We start from the raw sequence: 24,383 nt of genomic DNA on the forward strand, positions 1-24,383 counted from the left end.
CTGCAACAACCTCCCTCCGCTCTCACCCGTCCCTCAATCACGTCACAGAACCCTCATTCCTCCCTCCGCTCTCACCCGTCCCTCAATCACGTCACAGAACCCTCATTCCTCCCTCCGCTCTCACCCATCCCTCAATCACGTCACAGAACCCTCATTCCTCCCTCCGCTCTCACCCGTCCCTCAATCACGTCACAGAACCCTCATTCCTCCCTCCGCTCTCACCCGTCCCTCAATCACGTTACAGAACCCTAATTCCTCCCTCCGCTCTCACCCGTCCCTCAATCACGTCACAGAACCCTCATTCCTCCCTCCGCTCTCACCCGTCCCTCAATCACATCACAGAACCCTCATTTTCCCAACCGCCCCGCCCAAACCTCCGCGAGCTTTAGCTTTTGCTTAGGCCACCGCCTTGTAAGATCGATGGTTTTCAAACCACTTGTTTGTTTGCAATAAATAGAAGGTTGTTTCGTACTGACTGTTTACTATTTTGCGGTGGTAATTTCTTTACAAGAATGTGCTTACGTTCAGAAGAAAGGATAATAAAATTTGTGCAATATTACTGCAAATAACAATAAGACAAGCAACTCAGGAAAAAGAAAGTCTGGATTAAAATAGCACAATTGTTTACAGACAGTACTGTGCCATTGCACTTCGTAACATTGCATATACTCAACCTGTTTTCATGAATTTTTTTTTTTTGCAATCCGGACATCATGCATGCTCAATTTTATGAAAATTGAAAATAGTTTCTTGGTCATGTAATATTTTTATTTAATCATATCTTAATGTAAATTGTGAAAAATGTGAAACTTTATTTATAATCTAAAGTGAAATGCTTCAAGATAGGATACAAAAAAAAAACATTAATTTAAAATCATTTAGAACTGTAAGCATTTCTAAAAACTAATATTTAATTACCTTAAACTTTTTCATTTACTTTAGCTGAGATTTATTATTGGTCATCTTGGAACTAAACATATATTGTTTAATGTTTGTTCACCAAGTTTGACATCTTGTGTCACTATCTATGTTGTAGCTCAGAAGACTGAATAATGCTCTGTCTTCTTCCTTATCAAGCCGACCTCCGTAGCGTAGTCGGATGCACACCGGCTTTCGGTTCGAGGGGTCCTGGGTTCGAGTCCCGGGTAAGGCATAGGTGTAAACTATATATTCTAATATTTGATAACGACTAGGAAATTGAGATTCACGCTGAATATAATGATCCTTTGGCTATGGGCGAAAGCTGTAGGCCACTTAATTAAAAAATAAATAATTCTTCCTTATCGCCGACCTCTGTAGCGTAGTCGGATGCACACCGGCTTACGGTGCGAGGGGTTCTGGGTTCGAGTCCCGGTTAAACCATGGGTGTTAATTTACACTAAGCGATTTGATTGATTGCTACGATATGATAAAAAAAAGATTTGAATAAAAGTGCATAGTTCTGGTTGTGGCCGCAAGCCGTTAACCACACAAACAGTTTACATATATATATATATATATATATATATATATATATATCAAGAAAGAAAACTCCACCATAAGGCGGTATGCGGTAAATAATTCACTGCATAATCCAGCGGATTTACACATATATTTGTATATATATATGTACACACACTTCCTTATCGGTCAGCCATTATGTGAACATCGTAATATTTGTAACGGTGAATTATTTACCGCATACCGCCTTATGGTGAAGTTTTCTTTCTTGATTCCCTCGGAATCATGTTATCCTATTTATTTTTGGCTGATGTCTTAATATTTGTTATTTTTAATTTCTTTTAGCAGTTCTTGTGTGGCGTGAGACATCCGGGCAACGCTTGCTTTAGTCCATTAAGTACGGGACGGGAGTGAGCCTTTCTCATCCTCTATTGGCATCAGGATGCAGCCTACTATTGAAGGAAAGTCACTTCAATAATTCTATTTAGGCTTCAAGCATGTTTTGGTATGAATGTTAATTGACTTTCGGACTAAACACCTCTATCATCGCATCGAAAAATATATTTTAAAAAAATCAAGTGAAATGAACTTTTCTTCTTTTAACTATCTAATTAAATGAATAAATAAAATTTTGTTATAACAGTTGAATTTTTTTTAAATGTTGCTGTTGTTATTGTAATTGCCACTTGTGTAACCAGCCATGTGTTATTTTTTTTTTAAATATTTATTTTATCTTGCGGGGCCCTCAAGCTTGGTAATGTTTACGAACGTTTATTGTCAATCCTCAAAGATATTTGTAATTTAAGTATGAGCATGATATTATTTAAATAAAAAATGGCCTGAACCGAAGTATATATGTATTATTCATATAAAATCAGTTCCTTTCGTTAGTTAATTTAATAATTATTTTGATAAGTTCTGTTGGTTGTAAGAGCCAAGTGATGTGCCGGTCGGCTTATGTTCTCTACTTATTTATTTCTCTACATGTACAGAACAGTGCCAATGAGCCTAAGGTCCTGGGGCTTCCCTGTTGTGAGTTGTTTGTAAGATTTTTTCTATAATTCTGTGTAAAGGCATTGCGATACTAGTAGTTAACCAGTAATTATTGCCCAAATATGTGCTTAGATTAACTACATTTTAAAAACTGTAGAAATCAGTGACTAATTTTAGAATGTTTTGACACTATCACAATACTCCTATACAGAACAAAAACGTCAGGAATTTTTTAATTTTTTTATTATTGAGCTTTCTTCCCCTTTATTTTTCTCGAAGTGCCCCCTGCCGATAATTTCCCAATTTAGACTTTTTTTGTTAGTTTGGCTATTGTAGTTATAAAATTATTAACTATTATAGTTATTAACAAGGTAAAGTACCAAAAAAATATTTTATAGATGGATTTTTTCAATTCTGAAGGAGAGTGACTTCCTTTATAACAATTTTGAAAATTAATTTTTTTTATTTCCTGACATGTTTTCCAAAGATTTTCAGAGAACATTGTGATACTTTAAATAGTTGACCAGTAGTTTATAGTTTCAACTAGTCCTTAGGTTATGTTGACTACATTATAACTGTTGTGATTGGAAGTTGGCAGACATGAAGGCGAGCAGTATTCAAGTAATGGCGGACCTTTAACATATCATAACTGGAACGTGTTATTATGTCTTGTAACCAATAGTGAATAATAAAGAAATAAAACATGGCGCAGTCGGTAGGATAGCCTACAGGTGTTAAAAATACCGGTAGCCAGCGGTGGGCCATGTGGCGCTAGTGGAACAAACTAGTTTGAGCAGTCTCTGTGTGCGTGTGTGTCGGGCGGGTTAGACAATGGAGTCGTTCAAACCGCCACCGTGTCTAGCTCTCGATGGCAATTTGTGTGAAAATTATCGCAAGTTCAGGCAGAGTTTTGACATTTTCATGCTGGCGACGGGCTATGAATCGAAGTCGTCGGCAGTCAAGGTTGCCATGTGGCTCAATATAATCGGAGACGAAGATGTGGAGCTATACAACACGTTTGACCTCTCGGACGAAGACAAGACGGATTTTACAAAGGTAACAGCAGCGTTTGAGGCCTACTGTAACCCGAAAAAGAACATCGTCGTGGAACGCTTTAAGTTCAACTGTCGTTCGCAAGAAGAGGGTGAGTTGTTTGACTCATTTTTGAGGGATCTAAAGAAACTTGTGAAAAGCTGTGTCTTCAATGATCAGGCAGATAGTGTGGTTAGGGATCGCATAGTGCTTGGCATTCGAGATAAAGGCCTACAAGAGAGATTGTTAAGAGAGCTTGATCTTAGCCTAGGCAAGGCAGTTGAACAATTCAGAGTGGCAGAATTAGGCAAACAGTGTGCAGGTGTTGTACAGAGCAAGGTGGTTACTCCAGTGCAACACCATGTCGAAACAATGAAGGAGGAGTCCCAGAGTGCACAGGGGGTCTAAGCAGTTTGGAGGACATCAAAACAACAGAGACAACCACATCTACAGCAGGCGGTCAAAGGAGACTTTCGGTGTCGACGGTGTAGAAGAGAGCACAAGAAAAATGAGTGCCCAGCATTTGGAAAAGAGTGCTACAGTTGTAAAAAATTCAATCACTTTGCAGTTGCATGCACTAGTCAGGTGCAAGAGGTTAGGGTAACTGAGTCGATATGTGGACCAGAGGACTTCTTTGTAAGTATGCTGCAAATTGTAGGATCAAGCGAATGCCGAGCTATCATAGAGAGTGTCAAACAGTATCGTAAGGAGTGGGTCCAGGATGTGTGTGTGCGGGACCAGAGTGTACAATTTAAGTTGGACACGGGGTCGGAAGTAAATATACTGTCACAGTCTCTCGTGAAGCAGGTTGACGGCACAACCGAGCTAAAGCAACCTAACGTAACCCTGGAAGGATTCGGTGGTCACAAAATAAAGCCAGTGGGAGTGGTTGCGTTTCTTTGTTGCACACATGGACAGAGGAAACACAGTGCGCGAGTGTTGTTGGAATTTGTTGTGGTCAAGGACAATGATTGTAGGATTCCAATCCTGGGACTCCCAGGGTGCGTCCTGTTGGGACTCGTCTCCCGCAGTGTGGTTCACAGTGTGAGCAGTAGGCCAGCTGGTATCGCATCGGGTATCTCATACGCAGAGTTTACAACAGAGTTCGCGTGTCTGTTCGAAGGAACAGGGTGCATGCCTAACAAGTGCAGCTTGACATTGGACAAGTCAATACAGCCAGTCGCGAAACCCCCTAAAAGAGTGCCTCTGGCATTTTGAGACAGGCTGAAGCAGAAGTTGGAGGTCCTTGTAAACGTAGGGATCATTGCAAAGGTCGATCAGCCATCTGGGTGGGTCAGTCAATTAACGATCGTGGAGAAGACAGATACGTCACTTTGGCTGTGTTTAGACCCAGTGGAATTAAACACAGCAATCAGAAGGGATACCAACACTGGAAGAATTATGTTGTCAACTTAGCAATAAGGCAGTCTTCACGGTGTTGGATCTGAAAGATGGTTCCTATCAAATTGAGCTAGATGAACAGTCAAGTCGTTACTGCACGTTTAGTACGCCATTTGGGTGCTACAGGTTTAGAAGACTCCCATTTGGTTTATCCAGTGCACCAGAAATATTTCAACGTGTGAATGTGGATAACTTTGGTCACATTCCAGGAGTAATAGTATATTTTGATGATTTGTTGATTGCAGCAGCTGATGAGCAGGAACATGACAAGATCTTATTGCAGGTAGCACAGAGAGCTAAGGACCTTAATGTAAAATTCAACAAAGCCAAGATTCAGTTCAAACAACCTGAAGTGAAGTATTTTGGACATGTCTTTTCCAAGAACGGTTTGCAACCAGATCCAGAACAGGTGCAGGCAGTGCTCGCTCTACAGGCGCCCACCAACAAGGTAGAACTTCAACGAGTACTGGGTTTCATAAGCTATCTACGAAAATTTTTGCCTAGCCTAGCCACCATCATTGCACCCCTGCATGCATTACTGAAAACTAATGTTGAGTGGCAATGGCTGCCGGTACACGAAGAAGCATGGAGGCACGTCAAAGAGTTGGTCAGGACGACTCCAGTGTTAGGTCTGTTCGACACCAACAAGCCTCTGTCGATGCAGTGTGATGCGTCCAAGGATGGCCTGGGGTGTTGTTTGATGTGCGGGGATCAACCCATCGCCTATGCGTCTCGGAGTTGGTCTTCAGCAGAGAAAAACTACGCACAGGTAGAGAAGGAAATGCTAAGTATAGTGTTTGCGGCACGGAAATTTCATCAATTCATATATGAGAGTAACGTCACTGTGTACACAGATAACAAACCTCTTGTGCCCGTATTCAAGAAAAATGTGGGAGAGGTCTACTCAGTACGACTACAGCGTATGAAACTTAAGTTGCTGCGTTACACACTGTCAGTGGAGTACATTCCGTGCAAACTGATGCATGTAGCGGATCTGTTGTCACGGTCTTATATACGAGAGTGTGACGATGGAGAGGCTGAGCTGACCAACGAGATGGTTCACACTGTCAGTGTGTGTGACAGTGTTCATATGTCAGAAGAGCGAAAGGCTGAGTTCAGACAGGGAACATCAGGTGATGAAGTACTAAGTGAGGCGATACAATACTGTCAAACAGAGTGGCCAGAACATAAAAATCGAGTCAGCCAACAGGCACAAGCATATTTTGTTCAGAGACAAAACTTGCATGCAGACAACGGTCTCCTATTTCTAAATGACCGTGTAGTGGTACCAGGAATGCTGCGTCCGCAAATGCTACTCCATCTGCACGAAGGACACCTAGGCATCGAGAGAGCCAAAGCTCGCGCCAGACAGCTGTTGTACTGGCCGAACATGTCAGTGGACATCGAAGCAACGGTTAGTAGGTGCTTTGTGTGTCAGAAGTTCACAGCAGAGCCACTAATTAGTCATGAGGTCCCAACTCTACCATTTGAAAAAGTTGGTGTTGATTTGTGTGACTTTGGAGGGAAGAGTTACTTGGTCTTGGTGGACTACTTTTCCAAGTGGATGGAAGTGGTACTAGTTTAAAACAAACAAGTTGGGGGTGTAACGACAGCACTTTTGACCGTGTTAGCAACACATGGTGTCCCGAAAGTGATTGTGTCTGACATGTCGTTTAATTGATACAAGTACAAACAATTTGCAGCATGTTGGGATTTTGAAGTTGTGACAACAAGCCCAGGTTACCCGAGGTCTAATGGGCAGGCAGAGTGGGCGGTGCAAGTTGCAAAGAACATGCTCAGAAGATGCCTGGATCTGAAAACTGACTTGTCAGTAATGCTCCTTGAGTATAGAAATACTCCCCTGTCGGGAGTGGGATTGTCACCAGCACAGCTACTCATGAGCCGGTGTGTGTGGACCAAGTTGTCAGTCAGCAAGAAACTGTTAAAACCTCAAGTACACACCAAAGTAACTCAGGCGTTACAAGACAGGCAAGATAAAAGCAAGCAGTGGCACGATCAAAGGGCGAAAATGAAAAGAGGGTTCAACCAGCAGGACAGAGTGTTGCTATATAGAGACAGACAATGGGAAACTGCAGAAGTAGTGCGAGAAGCGGGGACACCAAGATCATATGTGGTCAGGGATCAAGAGGGTCGGCAGATCAGAAGAAACTCTGTACATCTGAGACCGTCAGCTTTGCCTGTGGAGAAGCATGGTAGACGGTCCAGCCTAGACTTCAACTTCAGAGGGTTTACACCAGAAGAAGTAGCAAGGGGCCAGGGAGAAGAGCAGTTGACCGGAGGACAAGGAAAAGTCAGCCAGCAGGGAGATGCTGCTGTGGAGCCGTCGAGCGGAGGACAAGAAAACGTCAGCCAGCAGGGAGAGGCTGCTATGAGTGAGCATGAGAACAAGGGGGCAATTGTGGGGTGTCCAGTGCGCACAAAGAGTGGACAGGAAATCAGATTGCCTTAAGATTGAGAGACTAGTTCGTCAAACGCTGTGACAGTGCATTATTCGTTAGGGGATGGTGTTGTGATTGGAAGTTGGCAGACATGAAGGCAAGCAGTATTCAAGTAATGGCGGACCTTTAATAGATCATAACTGGAACGTGTTATTATGTCTTGTAACCAATAGTGAATAATAAAGAAATAAAAAGATAACTACTGTGAAATTAGTTAATATATTTATGTTAGGTACAAATAAAATACTTCGAAACATTATGGAAGGGTTTGTCTTCCCCCTAACCCTAATTTTCCCTGGTCCCCGACGATGCTCGCCCTGTGAAAAACGTCTGCCCGAGTAGCTCCAGCTGGAGAGTGGCGAGTTCAGGCCTAACGTGGCCGGGACCGGGAGATGTGGGTACTGGGGAGGGGAATTGTGGAGAGGTTGGGAACGTTGGCGAAGGCGATGAGAAAATACGTCTCGCTCCGTTCTGTAGACGAGATTTATTAATGGAAATACTAATCGCAGCCTGGCCGACCACATCGAGAGACGGACGTTTCTTCCACGCCGCGACCTGGAATTCCTAATTAAAAACAGAAAATAAATGCGGAGCAGTAAGATAGCAGATGTCTTCCCCGTGGTACTTGAAGCTGATCGCGGTAACTCGACTGTGCATGACGTACTCGAGACACGTGTCTACTCGCGGAGCGGAGCGACGCAGGTCTGCTCCGCGGGGCAGCTATTTTGCGACTGACTCTCTGCTCGCCCACCCGCGCCGCTACGCCCAGGTGGAGGAAGGGAAGGGGGAAGCCGGCGCGGGAGACGTGTCCATGGCCGGCCAGGCGACGGGTTTTACAAACTAACACACAAGTACTGGATAACAATATACGATTAATTATAAAATACAAATACAATTATGAAAAAAGAAAACATGTCACACAGATACGTGGCCGTCCGAGAGCGGTCCTTATCGAGACGTAGGGCGCATGCGGGTGCGTCCCTGACCTTTACACTGCACTGCACTGCACTGCACCAGTGGGACAGGTGTCTCCCTTAGGCACACGGCAGAGGACAGGTACGGCCTCTACGTCTAGGAGGGCACGACGACTGCCGTCAGGTTGTAAAAGTTAGTTACAGTGTAAAACTTTAAAACAGTGTGAATAGTTGTTTAGGTTAGCAATATTAAACATATTATAAAATGTGTGTTGATGATTGTTTAGGCTAAGCACATTAAAACAGGCAATTCCTAATAAATTATTCAAACAATAATGAAGTATTTTAAATGTAGCTAACCTAATAAACCAGTATAGTAGTGTGTTATAGCCGGTCCGAAAACTGGCTTCTGGCTGTGGTTGTGGTGTCGGTGTCCGCCATCTTGGGTTGTGACGTCACGGCGGCCATTTTTGACGCAAAATTCCTCAAAATTCCTCAAAATTGACTCAAATTGACTCAAAGTAACTCAAAATTTCCCGTTTTCGAGGGAAAATTTCCCGTTTTCGAGGGAAAAATTCCCGTTTCGAGGAAAAATATTTCTCTCGAAAACGGGAAATTTTCCCTCGAAAACGGGAAATGTTAAGTCATAGTCAATTTTGAGGAATTTTGAGTCAAAAATGGCCGCCGTGACGTCACAATCCAAGATCGCGGACACCGACACCACAACCACAGCCAGAAGCCAGTTTCCGGACCGGCTATAACACACTACTCAGTATCATGATTAACAATGGGATTTTTTTTAAGAAAATATAGTGTAAAATCGCGAGAATGGTTGGTTAGGTTAAGTTAGCTAAATAGTATAGGAATGTATGTCTGGGGACAGTGGCCATCTTGGATAACATTGACCTTGTCCCCGGGGGCCATTTAGGATATGTCATTTTGTTTTCCGACATATTGAAATCTAGACTATTTCGTTATCTTGTTTTCGTCTGCTGGAGGCCGCCATATTGGATGAAATCCTCCAACTTTTCTTTAACCATTCTTTTGTATTCTGGATGTTTTTTGTTACCTACAGGTTTCATTGTATTTTCGAAAATATTGTCTTTCAATAATTTTCTGATTGCGGTCCCACAAAGACCCCTTCATTCAGTTTGGCATAAGATATTTTCAGAAATTTTGTTACCAAAATACTGGAAGCAGTCACCTTCTTTTGGAAGTGCTTTAGTGAACTGCTTTATTAATCAGAGTTTAATGTGAAGAGGAGGTAATAGCTCCTTGCTTTGTTGAACAAGTGGTACATTTAATATGTTCTGTGAACCAGGTTGTAGGGTTTTTCTTTTGGGCCAGTCTGTCTGCTTCCAGTGTTTGTCTTTGGCTCTGCTGTCTGATTTACAAGTAAAACACTGCATTTTTGTGTAACCAGATTGTAGACCAAGTAGCATACCAACAACTTTTAAATCACCGCAATTTGTCCAAGAAATTTTTTCATAGTTCACACATTTTAGCAGAACTTCGAGATTTTCATATGTTTCCTTAAGATGCACTGAATGCGCAATGGGTGATCAACAAAAAGAAATTTCTATTACGTAAAATTACACCTTTGAGACTACATTTGGACGAGTCTATAAATAATCTCCACTCACTTGGATTGTGACGATAATGAAACTCAATAAACCCTCAATATCATAACAAAAAAAACCAGAATGTATTTTATTGATTCTTTTTCTCTAGTATTATACCAAGAGAACGAAACTCCAGGTAGTAGGAGATGTTTTGTTTCAATATTGATCCAAGCAATTGAGCAGCAACGTTTGTCAGATTTAAGTCACGAGTTAAATCGTTAAGTTCTTTTTGAGTGAATAATTTTGGCGCAGAATTTTCGTCTGACTTTTAACCATCAGCATTATCACATTAATTTTCTGAACTGCTCTCTTGTAGCACATTTTCGAGAACGGGAGGTGGAACTGAGATAGGAAGAGATTCACAATGTATAACTGGTCGTATGGCCGAAAGAATGTTCGGATATTGCATGTCCATCTTAGTTTTTACATTATGAACTTGAACGTTAACCATACAGAAATAACAGTCGTTAATATGATTTATGGCTCCCTCCAAACCATTGGAATTGAAAAGGGCATTGATTTTTTTTTCTCACCATTTTACCACAGTCTCAGTCCCTCGACACATGTACGGCATACAGTGGCGTCTCGTCAGGGCAAGCAGGGCAAGCAAGGCAAGCAGTGCTTGCCCAGACAGTTTCTAGACGTTGTATTTTTTAAATAAATATTTTATTCAGAATAGTATTTTACTTTGGCTCGTGCAGTATTTTTTACACTATCTATCTTCTTGGGACCCAATACTGTGCGCTGTGCGCTATAAGAAAAGAACTCGTTGACACACAAATCATGCTGTTTTAGAAGCGTTGCTAGGTTTAATAGCGCTGGTAGGACCGCTTTCAGCAGGAAGGCTGCCGCATTAGTTTCCTTTCGGAAGGGGGGTGGCATGGTACAAAGGTTCGAGGAGGGGATTGGCTGTAATTTTTTTTTCCCTAACCTAACTAAAACTAACTGCATTTTGGAGGGGTCCGGGTTAGGGAAGGACCTAGGTGCGTCTCAGGCCGAAGCCTATACGCCTAGTCATGCTGGGATTATCCATGCAGGGAGAGGGTCGCATACATCATGTGCTAGGAGGGGATTGGCCAGCCATGGCAGTGATTGGCGCCATGACTAACTCCCCTCACTCTTAAATCTAGACTATAACTAGAGATAGGTTGGGCCCAGGTAAAACCTGCATAGACACAGGGAAAACCCTGGGCACATTCATGCGGGATGCAAATTGGCATGCATTATGTGTAGGAATTTACAGGAGACAGAGGATGGTCTGGATGAAGTGTTGGACAGAGTAGAAAAGAGTCTACCATGCGGGGGTTGGGCACTTGGACTCGTGGTCCGCTTTGCTATTTGTCCAGTACTGGATTTAGTGACCAGGTACGCAAGCGCCCCTGGTGGTGAGTGGTTGCACTGACCACTCACTCCGCCGAATACGTGGTAGAAGCTACGAAGGTAACACTTTCTTGCCGAACTGAAGCGAACATGGCCGAAGCAGACTGTGGAATTCTTCCGCCGACTGCTTCGGCTATGTCCGCTACAGTTCGGCACGGCAGGTGGCGAGGTGGAATAATTTATTTTGTGTTGGTACGAAAAATACGAAGATTTAATTTTTACTATTCTAGTACATTTTTATGAGGTTCTTCTCTTTATTTTAAGTACTTACTTTGCCATGTGTTGTCTGTTTATATATTTTGTACCAGTTATCGATGATACTACACTCCCACTTAGTATATAAATAATGTAGAGTAGGTATTTTATTATCAGAATAATGTAAATCAAACATTATTATTTTTCAAAAATAATTTTTAATTAAAAAAAAATGTCAATTTTTCTACCTGTGGAATAGTCAATGTTCAGTTAAGAAAACTACTTAAATAGCACCCTTTTGTACCTTGAAATCCATATTTTCCCGGGGGAGGACCCCGGACCCCTCCCCCCTCCCGGCCATGTTTTGAGGTGAACGGAGTTGATGCTTCCCCTCATGTAAACCTCACGCCTCGCCACTGACGGCATACCTTGTGCGGTGCCCAGTTGTCTTGAGCACCAAGCTTTATGCCGAAGTAAGCATAAAATACATTTCTCACAAAACACTGATGTCTTGTCTTTGCTTAGCAGTTACATAACTACCACAAATATAACAGAACAAGTTTGTGTTATTTAATCACTTACGGGAACTCATTTCTGAAATATAACCCCACACTACAAGATGTAAATAATTAATTACTGTTTCCCTCCTAAAGCCAGCTGGGTGTAATAAGTGTTGCCACCAGTTCCCTCTTACCAAAATAAAATTTCCCCTTTGCAATGAAAAGTCTCTTTGTAAAATTTATGTTTAAATAAAAAACGAGTTTCCTCAATTTGCATTAAAACTCTACGTGAAAGCAAAGAATGGATTGCAGATCTGAAATCAGCGAAAAAAAAAAATTTAAGGAACACCTAAGATCAGAGAATCATAGAAAATAATGTTGCATAGTGAAATTTACCTGTTTGTCAGTGGCTTCCATGGAGGAAGGATCCATCCTCTCTTTTGCCCTCAACAGGTTCCAACCTAGGACTCTGATGTGTGTTTTTATTACAATTTTATTTCATTCTTATTTAAATATTATTTTTGTAATATTAAAATTTTCCTTGTAATTTACCTGATGAAAATTACGGATTTTAAAATTGGCGGACGAGACATCACAATTAAAAAGAGCAGAATCTAAGATGGAGTGTGTGACATAAACAATATTTTTATTTAAATTTTATTAAAATTTTAATTAAGTAATTTTTATTTTTTATAAAATGCATTTTTACTCTGGCTGGGAGTAGAAAAGAAGAGTAAACTAGATTAAGTAACTAAAAATTTGCAGTAAACAGATTATTATATTTTTTGTAATTGTTGGGGATTTTTTTTTGGTCAAAACTATAGAAGGTTAAGGTAAATGACCTCTTAGGCTTAGGATAGCTTGTCGATGAAGAATTAAAGCGGCTTTTAGAAATTTTTTTTTAAAGACACAAATATTTTAGGCATTTAGAATTTCTAATTTTTGAATTTTTGGGTAGTAAAATTGAATGTTTCCTCAAAATGAGAATTTTTCCCCTTCAAAATGGGAATTTTCCCCTCGAAATAAGAAAATTTCTAGGAATTTTGAAGAAATTTGTCACCAAGATGTCTGCAGTGACATCACGAGGGTCCGTCACTGAACCCATCCTAAATCTTCGAGCATGGAACCTGTCCCCGGATATCAATTTATACACTACTGACTCTATTGATAGCATTTTAAGTGACAGGCTTGACGAAGAGTACAAACTGCAAGTAGGTAATGGTAGTTTTTACCTGAGAGAAGTTGTAGTCAACCTGCGAGTGCAGAGTATGGGCAGCGACAGCAACAACGAGCACCCAGGCGCAGACGTACAGTGTCCATCCTGTAGCGTATATCCACAGGGGGTCACTGTTGTGGCCTGCCTCCCCATCTTGGGGTAGGGTCGCCAGTGACCACACCTCCAGTCCCTGCGTAAACACCATCAGCTACATTCCCATGCAACACACATCTCGGCAGCCACAGCAACAACGAGCACCAAGGCGCAGACGTACAGTGTCCATCCTGTAGCGTATATCCACAGGGGGTCACTGTTGTGGCCTGCCTCCCCATCTTGGGGTAGGGTCGCCAGTGACCACACCTCCAGTCCCTGCGTAAACACCATCAGCTACATTCCCATGCAACACACATCTCGGCAGCCACAGCAACAACGAGCACCCAGGCGCAGACGTACAGTGTCCATCCTGTAGCGTATATCCACAGGGGTTCACTGTTGTGGCCTGCCTCCCCATCTTGGGGTAGGGTCGCCAGTGACCACACCTCCAGTCCCTGCGTAAACACCATCAGCTACATTCCCATGCAACACACATCTCGGCAGCCACAGCAACAACGAGCACCCAGGCGCAGACGTACAGTGTCCATCCTGTAGCGTATATCCACAGGGGGTCACTGTAGTGGCCTGCCTCCCCATCTTGGGGTAGGGTCGCCAGTGACCACACCTCCAGTCCCTGCGTAAACACCATCAGCTACATTCCTATGCAACACACATCTCGGCAGCGACAGCAACAACGAGCACCCAGGCGCAGACGTACAGTGTCCATCCTGTAGCGTATATCCACAGGGGGTCACTGTAGTGGCCTGCCTCCCCATCTTGGGGTAGGGTCGCCAGTGACCACACCTCCAGTCCCTGCGTAAACACCATCAGCTACATTCCCATGCAACACACATCTCGGCAGCCACAGCAACAACGAGCACCCAGGCGCAGACGTACAGTGTCCATCCTGTAGCGTATATCCACAGGGGGTCACTGTAGTGGCCTGCCTCCCCATCTTGGGGTAGGGTCGCCAGTGACCACACCTCCAGTCCCTGCGTAAACACCATCAGCTACATTCTCATGCAACACACATCTCGGCAGCCACAGCAACAACGAGCACCCAGGCGCAGACGTACAGTGTCCATCCTGTAGCGTATATCCACAGGGGGTCACTGTAGTGGCCTGCCTCCCCATCTTGGGGTAGGGTCGCCAGTGACCACACCTCCAGTCCCTGCGTAAACACCATCAGCTACATTCCCATGCAACACACATCTCGGCAGCCACAGCAACAACGAGCACCCAGGCGCAGACGTACAGTGTCCATCCTGTAGCGTATATCCACAGGGGGTCACTGTAGTGGCCTGCCTCCCCATCTTGGGGTAGGGTCGCCAGTGACCACACCTCCAGTCCCTGCGTAAACACCATCAGCTACATTCTCATGCAACACACATCTCGGCAGCCACAGCAACAACGAGCACCCAGGCGCAGACGTACAGTGTCCATCCTGTAGCGTATATCCACAGGGGGTCACTGTAGTGGCCTGCCTCCCCATCTTGGGGTAGGGTCGCCAGTGACCACACCTCCAGTCCCTGCGTAAACACCATCAGCTACATTCTCATGCAACACACATCTCGGCAGCCACAGCAACAACGAGTACCCAGGCGCAGACGTACATTGTCCATTCTGTAGCGTATATCCACAGGGGGTCACTGTAGTGGCCTGCCTCCCCATCTTGGGGTAGGGTCGCCAGTGACCACACCTCCAGTCCCTGCGTAAACACCATCAGCTACATTCCCATGCAACACACATCTCGGCAGCCACAGCAACAACTATGTAAAAATGGAAACATATATCCACAGAGAACAAGGCTTAATCAGCTGAATTTAAATTTTAAATATCAGACAGCACAGAATATTCCGTGGAAGAAATTTACTCATGGAGATGTGCTGGAAATTAGGTATTTCGGCATGGTTTTTCTTATCTTTTATTATAGTTTTTAATTTATTTTTGGAAATTTTATTTTTCAAATTGATTGGTTACAAAAGGGTGATTTACACTTTATTAGGCTGGTGTACTCTACGTAGTTAAACTTTGTGCCAGTGGACCGAGGCACCTTTTCTCAGGGACCAATATGATCTTTTGAAAGACATTAGCAGCCTGGATGACATTTCTCCTGCTTACAGGCACGCCCGGGGTCCATAATATTAATTCCCTACATGACTTAAATTGTATAGAGCAGCTTCTGGCCTGCAAGCTATATTTCTTAGAGACCTGCTGAGACTAGCGAGCCTCAGGCACGACAGAGTATCCAGTGGACACTCGTGCCCAGCCATCTCCGCGGTTTTCTGTCCACCCTTCCCTCTCTCTCCACCCCCCCCCCCTGGTTCGCAGAATTTAGCCCAGGACCATTGCCCTGACGTGAACTCGCCAAGGGAGTGGCCTTCTCCAAGGACATTCGCCCTTGCCCTACAGAGCCCTCCACGACACCTAGTGACAAAAAAGTAACTTCGGCCCTGGTCGCCAGAGTGCAGAGCCCACGCCCGTGACACCTGGTGGCGATTCAGTTCACCTCCTCAGTTAGTTCCCCTTTACGCCGCTAGAGAGCAGCTATGCAGCGCCATAAGTCCCTATGCTTTCAAGTCGCATCCATTTAAAGTCGACTCTTTGTAGCTTCCTGTTACCGCCGGTAGAGAGCGCGCATGTCGTGTTGTTGTCACGCCCGCCTCAGGCTCCTTCGGAAATTTTCGGCATAGAACCGAACTTTCCCCCTCCTTTTCCCTAGGGCCTTAGCGCCCGTTTTAATTAGGAGCATTGTCCGCCGCCAAGGGACTTTGACATTGGCTACTAACCGCGCTGCAGGTCGGGCAGAACTTCTCACCGTCTCTTGTCGCGGCTACGACGGAATCGCCTTGAATTAAAGATGTAGTCAGCTGTCTTGGGGATGTGATCCCAGTTGAACAGTAGCCAGTCAGTAGTAGTGATTAGAAAAAAGTCATGTTTTAGTTAAATTTTATTATTTTATTATTTTACTAAATGTTGATTTCTACCGCTTCTTCCGCGCATTTCTCGGTCCGCGCCTTTCTGATGTCGGCGCGAGACATCTCCTCAGCCCTGGAGCTACACCCTGTTTGGTGAGTTACTCCGGTATTTTTTTCTCCCCGAATTCCCCTTTGTTGGCCTTTTCGCGCTGTGTCACCTCGACAGAGTATAAAATTGTCTTGTTCACCACCTCGTGCCCCCTCTGGTAAATAACGTTATTTTTCTTATTATTTTTGCCCAGCAGTTTCCAAGTTTTTTTTTAATTAAGTTAAAATAATTTAATATTGAGGCACGAGGGGAGTTACAATGAAATGAACACAGACGAACACAGTGGGCTATCAACAGTGAGACAGATTCAACAAACAACAACTCAGTGAACAGCCGAACCCAGCGATGATATCAAACAGGTATTTTGGACAACACAATGACGAATTCACAAACAAACACTTACGGCTCCCTTTGGCAAAACTGTTGCGACGTTTCGTGATCTGTTCATCAGGCACAAACAGACCGATATCGCTCACTGTTAACAGAGGGTTTACATGTGTTCGACGCCTTCTCCTGAAATATCAGCCACACTGCGCACCTAAGAGTTGGTGTTATTGGCTGATGTCTTGTTGAAGTGGGTTCTGTGGTAAATTAGTTTATTTTCTAATGAAATGTATCGATGTATCTGCTTTATAACCCATAGGTCAACACCCTCAGCCACCTCCCCAAATATGTGCCATTTTAGGGTAGATTGGGAGTCGGCTTACCGATCGATTTATACTTTCTAGAGCAAGTACTTTTAGACATAACTGCCATGGGATTACTCCCCCCTTTTGATCTTGAAATTGTTAGAGCTTCAATTATACCAGAAGTTAGGGCTACCCATCCCAACTTAGTAACCACCTCGGCCCCCTGCCTCACTCAGCTAACCAGGCAGTTGGCTCTGTCTTGAGCCCTTAGACCTTATCAGCACTGCTGGCGCCTACATCACACTGGGACCCCTCAAAACACCCAGTGAACACGTGGTCTGGTGGAGGCCTATCCAACCTCTGCCAGCTGTCCAGGCTAGTACCGGAGCTGTGTCGTCGCTCGCCACGTCGACTCCGCATCGGGCTAGGGAACCCTTGGAGTCTGCTACAAAGCGATCGGAGCACCAATACCAAGTAAGAGTCCTACCCAATCATAATCCAGGGCCTAGAGGATACCTCAACGGGGAACCTTTCACTTTCATGAATTTTTCCCGTACTACTACTAACTTGGTGTCTATACGGCATAAGACCGTTCGCCACCAAGCTAGCCCACCGCAACTCTTCAGAGTCACTCCACTGGATGACCTCGTCTCCTCGGACTACCCTCCGACCTGCCGTACCTGGGCCCAGAGGGCTTACAGCCGGTTAAGGCCCGGACGTGCCTGGACTCCTCCGGCGGTGACCGCAGAAGCCCTGGCTAGACATGACAGTCCAGTCGTGCGTGGGCTGGAGGGCCTCGGGGTTGCCTCGGTTACCCCCTCCCCCGGACACTGTAGTAAGATGTAGTAGGATATAATTGGATGTCCGAGGGCTGGGTCAGAGTTCAATCGTTAGATGGAAGTAGTCATCTCCGATTCTGTCATAATGGCCGCCATATTGGATGAAATAGACCCCGACCACCATCTTGGATTCTATAACTTTTAGCCGTTTTGGATTCCAAGATTTGGAATAATGATATCATGTCCATACTGAAGATTTGTAATTATTATACAAAAGATTTGAAAAAAAAACAACATAAATACTGGTATATATAACAATTTTAATAACATTTTAATAAAAACAGCACATACATAATGTAACTTGAGTCCTCAGTTCGATTGCAAACGAGGTAGTTGAATTAAAAATGGCAACAAGTCCTGCCCCTATGGTAGCTGCTGGCAGAGTGACTCCCCACCACAAATGCCAACCAGGTTGACATCATGACAGCTATTTTGGATCCTATTTTCGCCCTCTAGAATGCACTGCTGCTGCCATCTCAGTTTATTTTTACCTTCAATATTGCAGTATTGTCACTCACCAGATTATAGCATCAATAATCTAGTCAGACATTTCGACCATTATTTGAAATTTCGTATTTTTTAACCCAAAATTCGGGAAAAATAAAAATAAAAAATTAAAACATTTTCTTACTAAAATTTTGAAAGATTCGAAAGATTCCTGTCCTCGGTTAGATCTATGGTTGATTAAAAGAAAAATATTTTAGCTACATATTTATGATTAAATTTTACCTCACTTATATGTACATTTAACATTTGATGATAAATGTTTCAAGCTCAGAAATAAAACAACATATTTTTTAAATAAAATTTATTACATAAATTTTACACTATTAAAAGTACAAAAAAATATTAAATACTTTAACGATTCTCGATTTATGCATTTGATAATTACGAATTAAAAAAAAGTAGAAAGCCCGACCACTTAATGAAGGATCGTTCATTTTTTCGCTTGAGAATCTTCTCCACCAAATAAAAGTCGTGATCCATAGTCAGCCAGCTAGTTTCAACCACCATACCTCCAAATTCTCCGCGATGCCTCAGCGTGCCAGTTAAGCTACTACTTCGACAATCCTGATATAGAAAATTATATAACTACAGGAATTTAATTAAGCTAAGTGCTAAGAATTAAAATTCTGGGATTTTTTATTTTTATATTTTTTGACTATGGCGAAGAAAACATCTTAATAATATTTTGATTAGGGCCGGCCCATATAGCAAATGTTATATTATGCATATATTAGTACAATTATGTATTTGAAGTAATCAACTTCTTTACCAAACCCAGGTATTGTTATTAAGATAATGTTTTGTTTACTCATGTTCCATCATCTATAAAAGGAAAATAAATAGAGGCACAGATATAGACGAAACTGGACTTGTTGTTATTTATGCATTTGAAACTTAATGACCCACAGTCTCCAAAAATGTTTTCCAGGGAGTGTAACATTTTTCAGTATTTCAATTCCTCACCAATTGGAGCTCATCTATGTACTTACAAAACAATCTAAGACATACACTGACACTTTATCTGGAATGGAATGCATAGATATTACTGAAAGAGTAAAATTATGCAAATTATGTGCCCTTAGTAAACCAGCCCAGAAAACACATTTTGGATTTTTAATTTGTAATGTGGCCGAAAGGCCCATGCAAAAATTATTTATAGATTTTGTGGGACCCTTCCCACATTCAAAAACTGGACACTCCATGCTTCTGGACTGTACTGATGCATTTTCTAAATATGTATGTCTCATACACCTCAGGAAAGCCACCATACAAACAATAGAAGCATTGCAAAATAAAGTGTTTATAACATCAGGATCGCCATCAATAAATGTGTCAGATAAAGTGACTCATTTTACATCAATATTTTTCACAAATGTGTGTTTTTCACATTATATTCAGCATTAACCACATCCCCATACTACCCACTGCCTTCGCATGCGGACTGTTTCAACAGGAACATCTGATCTATCCTCTAAAAGAATATCGTGCGAACTCGCAGGATAAATGGGATACCAAATTGGTTTGGTTACAAATGACATTTAATTACGCCAGACATGAAGGTCATAAAACCACATAGTTTAAACTCATGTTCACAAACAAACCAACACTACACTTTCAAATCTCTGGTCCTTACATGAGCTGCTACAAGATGATCCTCGCAACATAAGGGAGGTATGGTGAAACGCTTGAAGAAACCTGAACCTAGCCCACGAGGTTAGCAGAAAAAATACAACCAGAAATGTTCACCAATCCCTACATGGTAGGTATTATAATGATTGTGTGCAGAGCACACACCCAAAGCAAGGCGATCGAAAATCGGTCAGACAAGTTCGCTTATCGTTGGAGTTGCCCTTGGCAAAACCAAATTTTTTAACACTAGTAACGGTCGCACTAGCCGACCCCAGTTCTGGTGCCTGTTTTATACATGTACATATTTTTCACCTCAAAAAAGTGCACCCTAACATTAAATAGGGGACCTTTTCTTCCCTCCTATTCAAGGAGTTGTAATCTAAACTTCGACATGCCATTCTCAACACTCAGTGTTATAAAGATAAACAAGAAATACTAGGTCCTAATTATAAGTAATAAAAATCCATGGTATTAGTTTGTAAGAGCGCTAGCACAACATGTTTCAACTAAGATGCTACTATAACAGGTTTATTTTAAGATGATTTAAACTAGGATGCTCTATAGTAGGATTTTAGTTTTAAGTGGTGCCTCTTAGTTATTAAGCTTGTTGGTAAATCATTTCCACCTACTTTAGTATGTAAGTTAACCTTTGATGTAAAATAGTTCAGTTAAGCTATCGATATTAAGAATAAGTAAGTGTTTTACCTGTACTTCCTCTCTACCTCATTGAGTCACTTACCCTGGCTCCGCCTTTCAGAGGGGGGGTATGTGTCGAAAATTTGAAATAACCGGCACAAATTAATTTTTCACATAAAACCCCTAATATAAACTTTGTTAGCCCATTGTTCATCCTGATCAAAGCATTTCTACTAGAGTCACGCTATGTTTTCCCAGCTCCGCCACAGAGAGCCTGGTGTGATTTCACCAGCCAAGTATTAGACATCGTTTATCTTCCTGCCTCGGGCCACGAACACGACCAGTAACAGTGTCCGGCTTGGTGACAGAGTGCTTTTCTCAGCGTCCTCCCAGGGCAGCACTCTTCACAGAGCTCGGCTTAGGTTAGCAGCTCCAGTCATGCCCCTTTCTAATGTTCCAGGGCGTCGGCGAGTATTTCCAGGGAAAGGAAATACGCTTCCGGCGTAAGGGCCCGCCTTGGAGTTCTTTGGTGGCTATCTTGGTCGTGACATTCCTGTGTGACCAGACTCTCTTGAACCTGAGTGAATTCGCTGCCGGTTGCTGTTCGTGCCACACAGTACAGGATGCTGTCAGAATCAGTCGCCTGCTCGACGACCTCTGTGCTGCATACAGATCATGGAGGCACTGTAATGAGCGCTGTCGAGCCTCTACTCGGGCCATCGCCCGATGGGAGCGGCGGACCCAACTCCTCCTGCTACCTGCGGTGCAGGGCTGCTGTGCGGGTTGCATATGCTGCAAATTTATGGCTATACATTTGCGAGCAAATGTTTACCATTACAAAACTGTGACTCGAAGGTGTTAACAATTACACACTGTCATTGTTCATATAGAATAACGGGCTGGTAAAACATTACTTACAGTCAGCACCAAAGGAACCAGCACCCAAAATATTTTCCAGGTTGGTGCGAGTTTGTGTCCCAACACGAACTCGAAGTCGATGTAAAGTGCATCACATCCTACAGAAAAATAAACACACACATGTAAGCACGGTCACAGTCGCCATACCAAGTCACAGAAAATAATAAATTATTGCAACTATTACCAAAAGGATATCAATGTCCGGTCTGGGACTGCTTGCAGGAGAGTGCATATCCTGTAGAAGGGAGGATAGAGGGGCTCCAGCCCTCTGCTCATAAATGAACGTTAGAATAAATAAGTGTTTACTTTAAAATTATTTTTTATATTTATATTATAGAACTCTGTAAATCAACTAAAATTAGACATTAGTTTATAAAGCCTGGGTCCTTCAGCAGTCCTCATAAATAACTCCTGACAGTTTTCGCTACAGTTCTTAAAAAGAGTGTGTGACAACTTCAGATCCATATCCTCATTGCATAGAAAAGACCCAACCATCTGGTTGTGGCACCTTAGTAAGGAGAGCATGTATGTTTACAAAGTATATGCAAACTAAGGTATTCAATTACTGTCACCCCATCCCTCCGACCCTTATCATTAAATTTTTTTAAGTGAAACTTCTTTGCTGAGGGAACTAATTTTCGTGAGTTACGAAAAATCCGACCGCTTAAGAGGCCACTCCAGTGTTTCAGGGGCACTACGCAACCCGCGTTAGCCTCATAAGATTCAATGCTATTTTCATTTTGCTTATAACTTATTAACTAATATAGATTTCGAAATGATGCTTGCTTGATATGTAAGACAACGATGCTCTTATCAAAGCCCCTTTCTTCAAAAACGTGCATAAATTATTGTTCAAACCTAGACAATACACTTATGCATATTAGTAAAGATTAGTATAAAACCATAATTTAAGCACGTTTTTGAAGAAAGGGGCTTTGATAAGAGCATCGTTGTCTTACATATCAAGCAAGCATCATTTCGAAATCTATATCATTTAATTAGTTATAAGCAAAATGAAAATAGCATTGAATCTTATGAGGTTAACGCGGGTTGCGTAGTGCCCCTGAAACACTGGAGTGGCCTCTTAAGGGGAAATTCCAAGGTTTACAGTGGGGGAACCGGGAGAAGAGGGGAATAGGTAGGTATGTGGTGGGGGAAGAGGCAGATGATACGGCGCGGCACAAACCTTTGCACACACTTTTGTACACACTTTTGTAAACACTTGAACACACTTGTACACACTTTCACACACTTGAATACAGTTGCATACACTTGCACACACTTTTACAGACGCTTTTGCTATTTTTTTCTCTCCCATAACTCTTTCATTAGAGGATACCCCCTTTTACCCCCTCCGCAATCGCTAAACAACCCACTGAGGTCCCACTCTTTTATCATCACTAACACAGTTTTTAAATTCCATATTCTAGTTTTAATCTTAATTATATCTCGAAGGCTTACTCCGCCCTTTTCCCCACTGCCCCCCAACCCTCTCATTCCTCTCACGCATATACCTGTTTATTTTCATCTCTTTCCTTCTGAACATAATTCACAAGTTGGGAGGCAGGTATTACTGGTGCGTGTTATCGGCCATCTCGTATGATGTCAGATTTATAAAAATGGGTTCGTGTACACTGACTTCGCATAATAAAGTAACTACCTAAATTTTAAATTTAAATTAATTATTAATTCACGAAAATAAAATTATTAAAGACCTATAACGATATTGTTAATACCTACTGTTGGCAAAATATAAGTATTTCCAATTTAAAAATATAAATAAATACCCATAAATCAATAATAATATAAACACAGGTTTAAAATTACTAATTTAATTTTGTAAAATAATCAATACATATTATTAATAATAAAAATGGTAAATGTTATTCTTATTTATTAATACTAATTAGTAGTCTAACTGGCAGAGAATGGGACAATGTATTTCTTATGGGATTAAGACTTTGCAAGGGATTGCTGTGGTGGCTCTACAATCCTGAGAACTAAGCTACATACGGTGCACTCGCCTCTGGATGTCTATGGTCCGGACCTCAGCGGCTATCTTGAAGGACGCTATGCCCACCATTTCGTTTTCTGTCATTTTTAAAAATTTGTAATTTTTTAGGTTTTTAATTCTAGAAAAATTCGAAACTTCATCAAAAAATCACTTATTAATTTACTGATCAGTTGTATCGATTTCCGTACTTGGTTCGATCCTTGCTCGATGCAAAAAAAAGTAAGTTTAGGTAAAAATACAAACTTAAAACATTATAAAAATTAAAAAAAAATAAGCTTAAATTCTCCAACCACCAGCCGCCATTTTTTCATGCGTATTGACCGGCATATTGAAAATCTGTAATTATTTAGCTATAAATTCGGAAAAAATTACAAACATTATCAAGAAATCACTTATTAAAATAATTATTTATTCGATTGATTTATGTCCTTGGTTCGTACCTTGCTCAATACCAACATTTTTATTTGAGGTGAAAAAACGAATTTAATAAAATTTGATGAATAAATGTACGTCTTTTTTGTTAAATAAGCGTAGTCAAGTTCTGTATTATCGTATCCTATTGATGAGATCATATCATACCGAGATTAATGCTCGTGTAGATGTAAGTCCTTTTCAGTAAATTTGCTTCCTTTTTTTTAGTGTGCTTCCAAATGTGCTTTCTTATTTGAGTATGCTTCCCAATGTGCTTCCTTTACTGAGTGTACTTCCAAATGTTTTGCCATTTTTGAGTGTGCGTCCGAATTGTGTATTTTCCTTTAAATGTAAGTAGTCATGTTTATAGTCAGGACTGAATAGTTATTGTATTAGACACTTTTGTTTTGTAGTATGTATAAAGCAATTTTCAGGGATACTTGGTTGTATAGGAGGGGTAAAATAAACTTAGTTATTTGGTCTATTTTCTAGTAATGGATTCTATTCATACTGTAGGTCAAACAGTTC

The 24,383-nt window shown here is 42.0% G+C and overlaps 1 protein-coding gene across 1 annotated transcript in view; it reads right to left on the bottom strand.

The window, feature by feature from the left end:
* LOC134534400 (sodium-dependent nutrient amino acid transporter 1-like) overlaps positions 1 to 24,383 on the bottom strand; it is a 241,445-nt gene that overhangs the window by 753 nt on the left and 216,309 nt on the right. Inside the window, exons 14-17 of the mRNA XM_063372865.1 lie at positions 21,431 to 21,528; positions 14,843 to 14,953; positions 14,127 to 14,237; positions 13,169 to 13,342 (exon numbers count right to left, since the gene is read on the bottom strand). Coding sequence (XP_063228935.1) covers positions 13,169 to 13,342; positions 14,127 to 14,237; positions 14,843 to 14,953; positions 21,431 to 21,528 — 494 coding nt within the window. The remainder of the gene's footprint in view (positions 1 to 13,168; positions 13,343 to 14,126; positions 14,238 to 14,842; positions 14,954 to 21,430; positions 21,529 to 24,383) is intronic.

This window comes from Bacillus rossius, chromosome 7, assembly GCF_032445375.1.
Source record: "Bacillus rossius redtenbacheri isolate Brsri chromosome 7, Brsri_v3, whole genome shotgun sequence".
Taxonomy (NCBI): Eukaryota; Metazoa; Arthropoda; class Insecta; order Phasmatodea; family Bacillidae; genus Bacillus; species Bacillus rossius.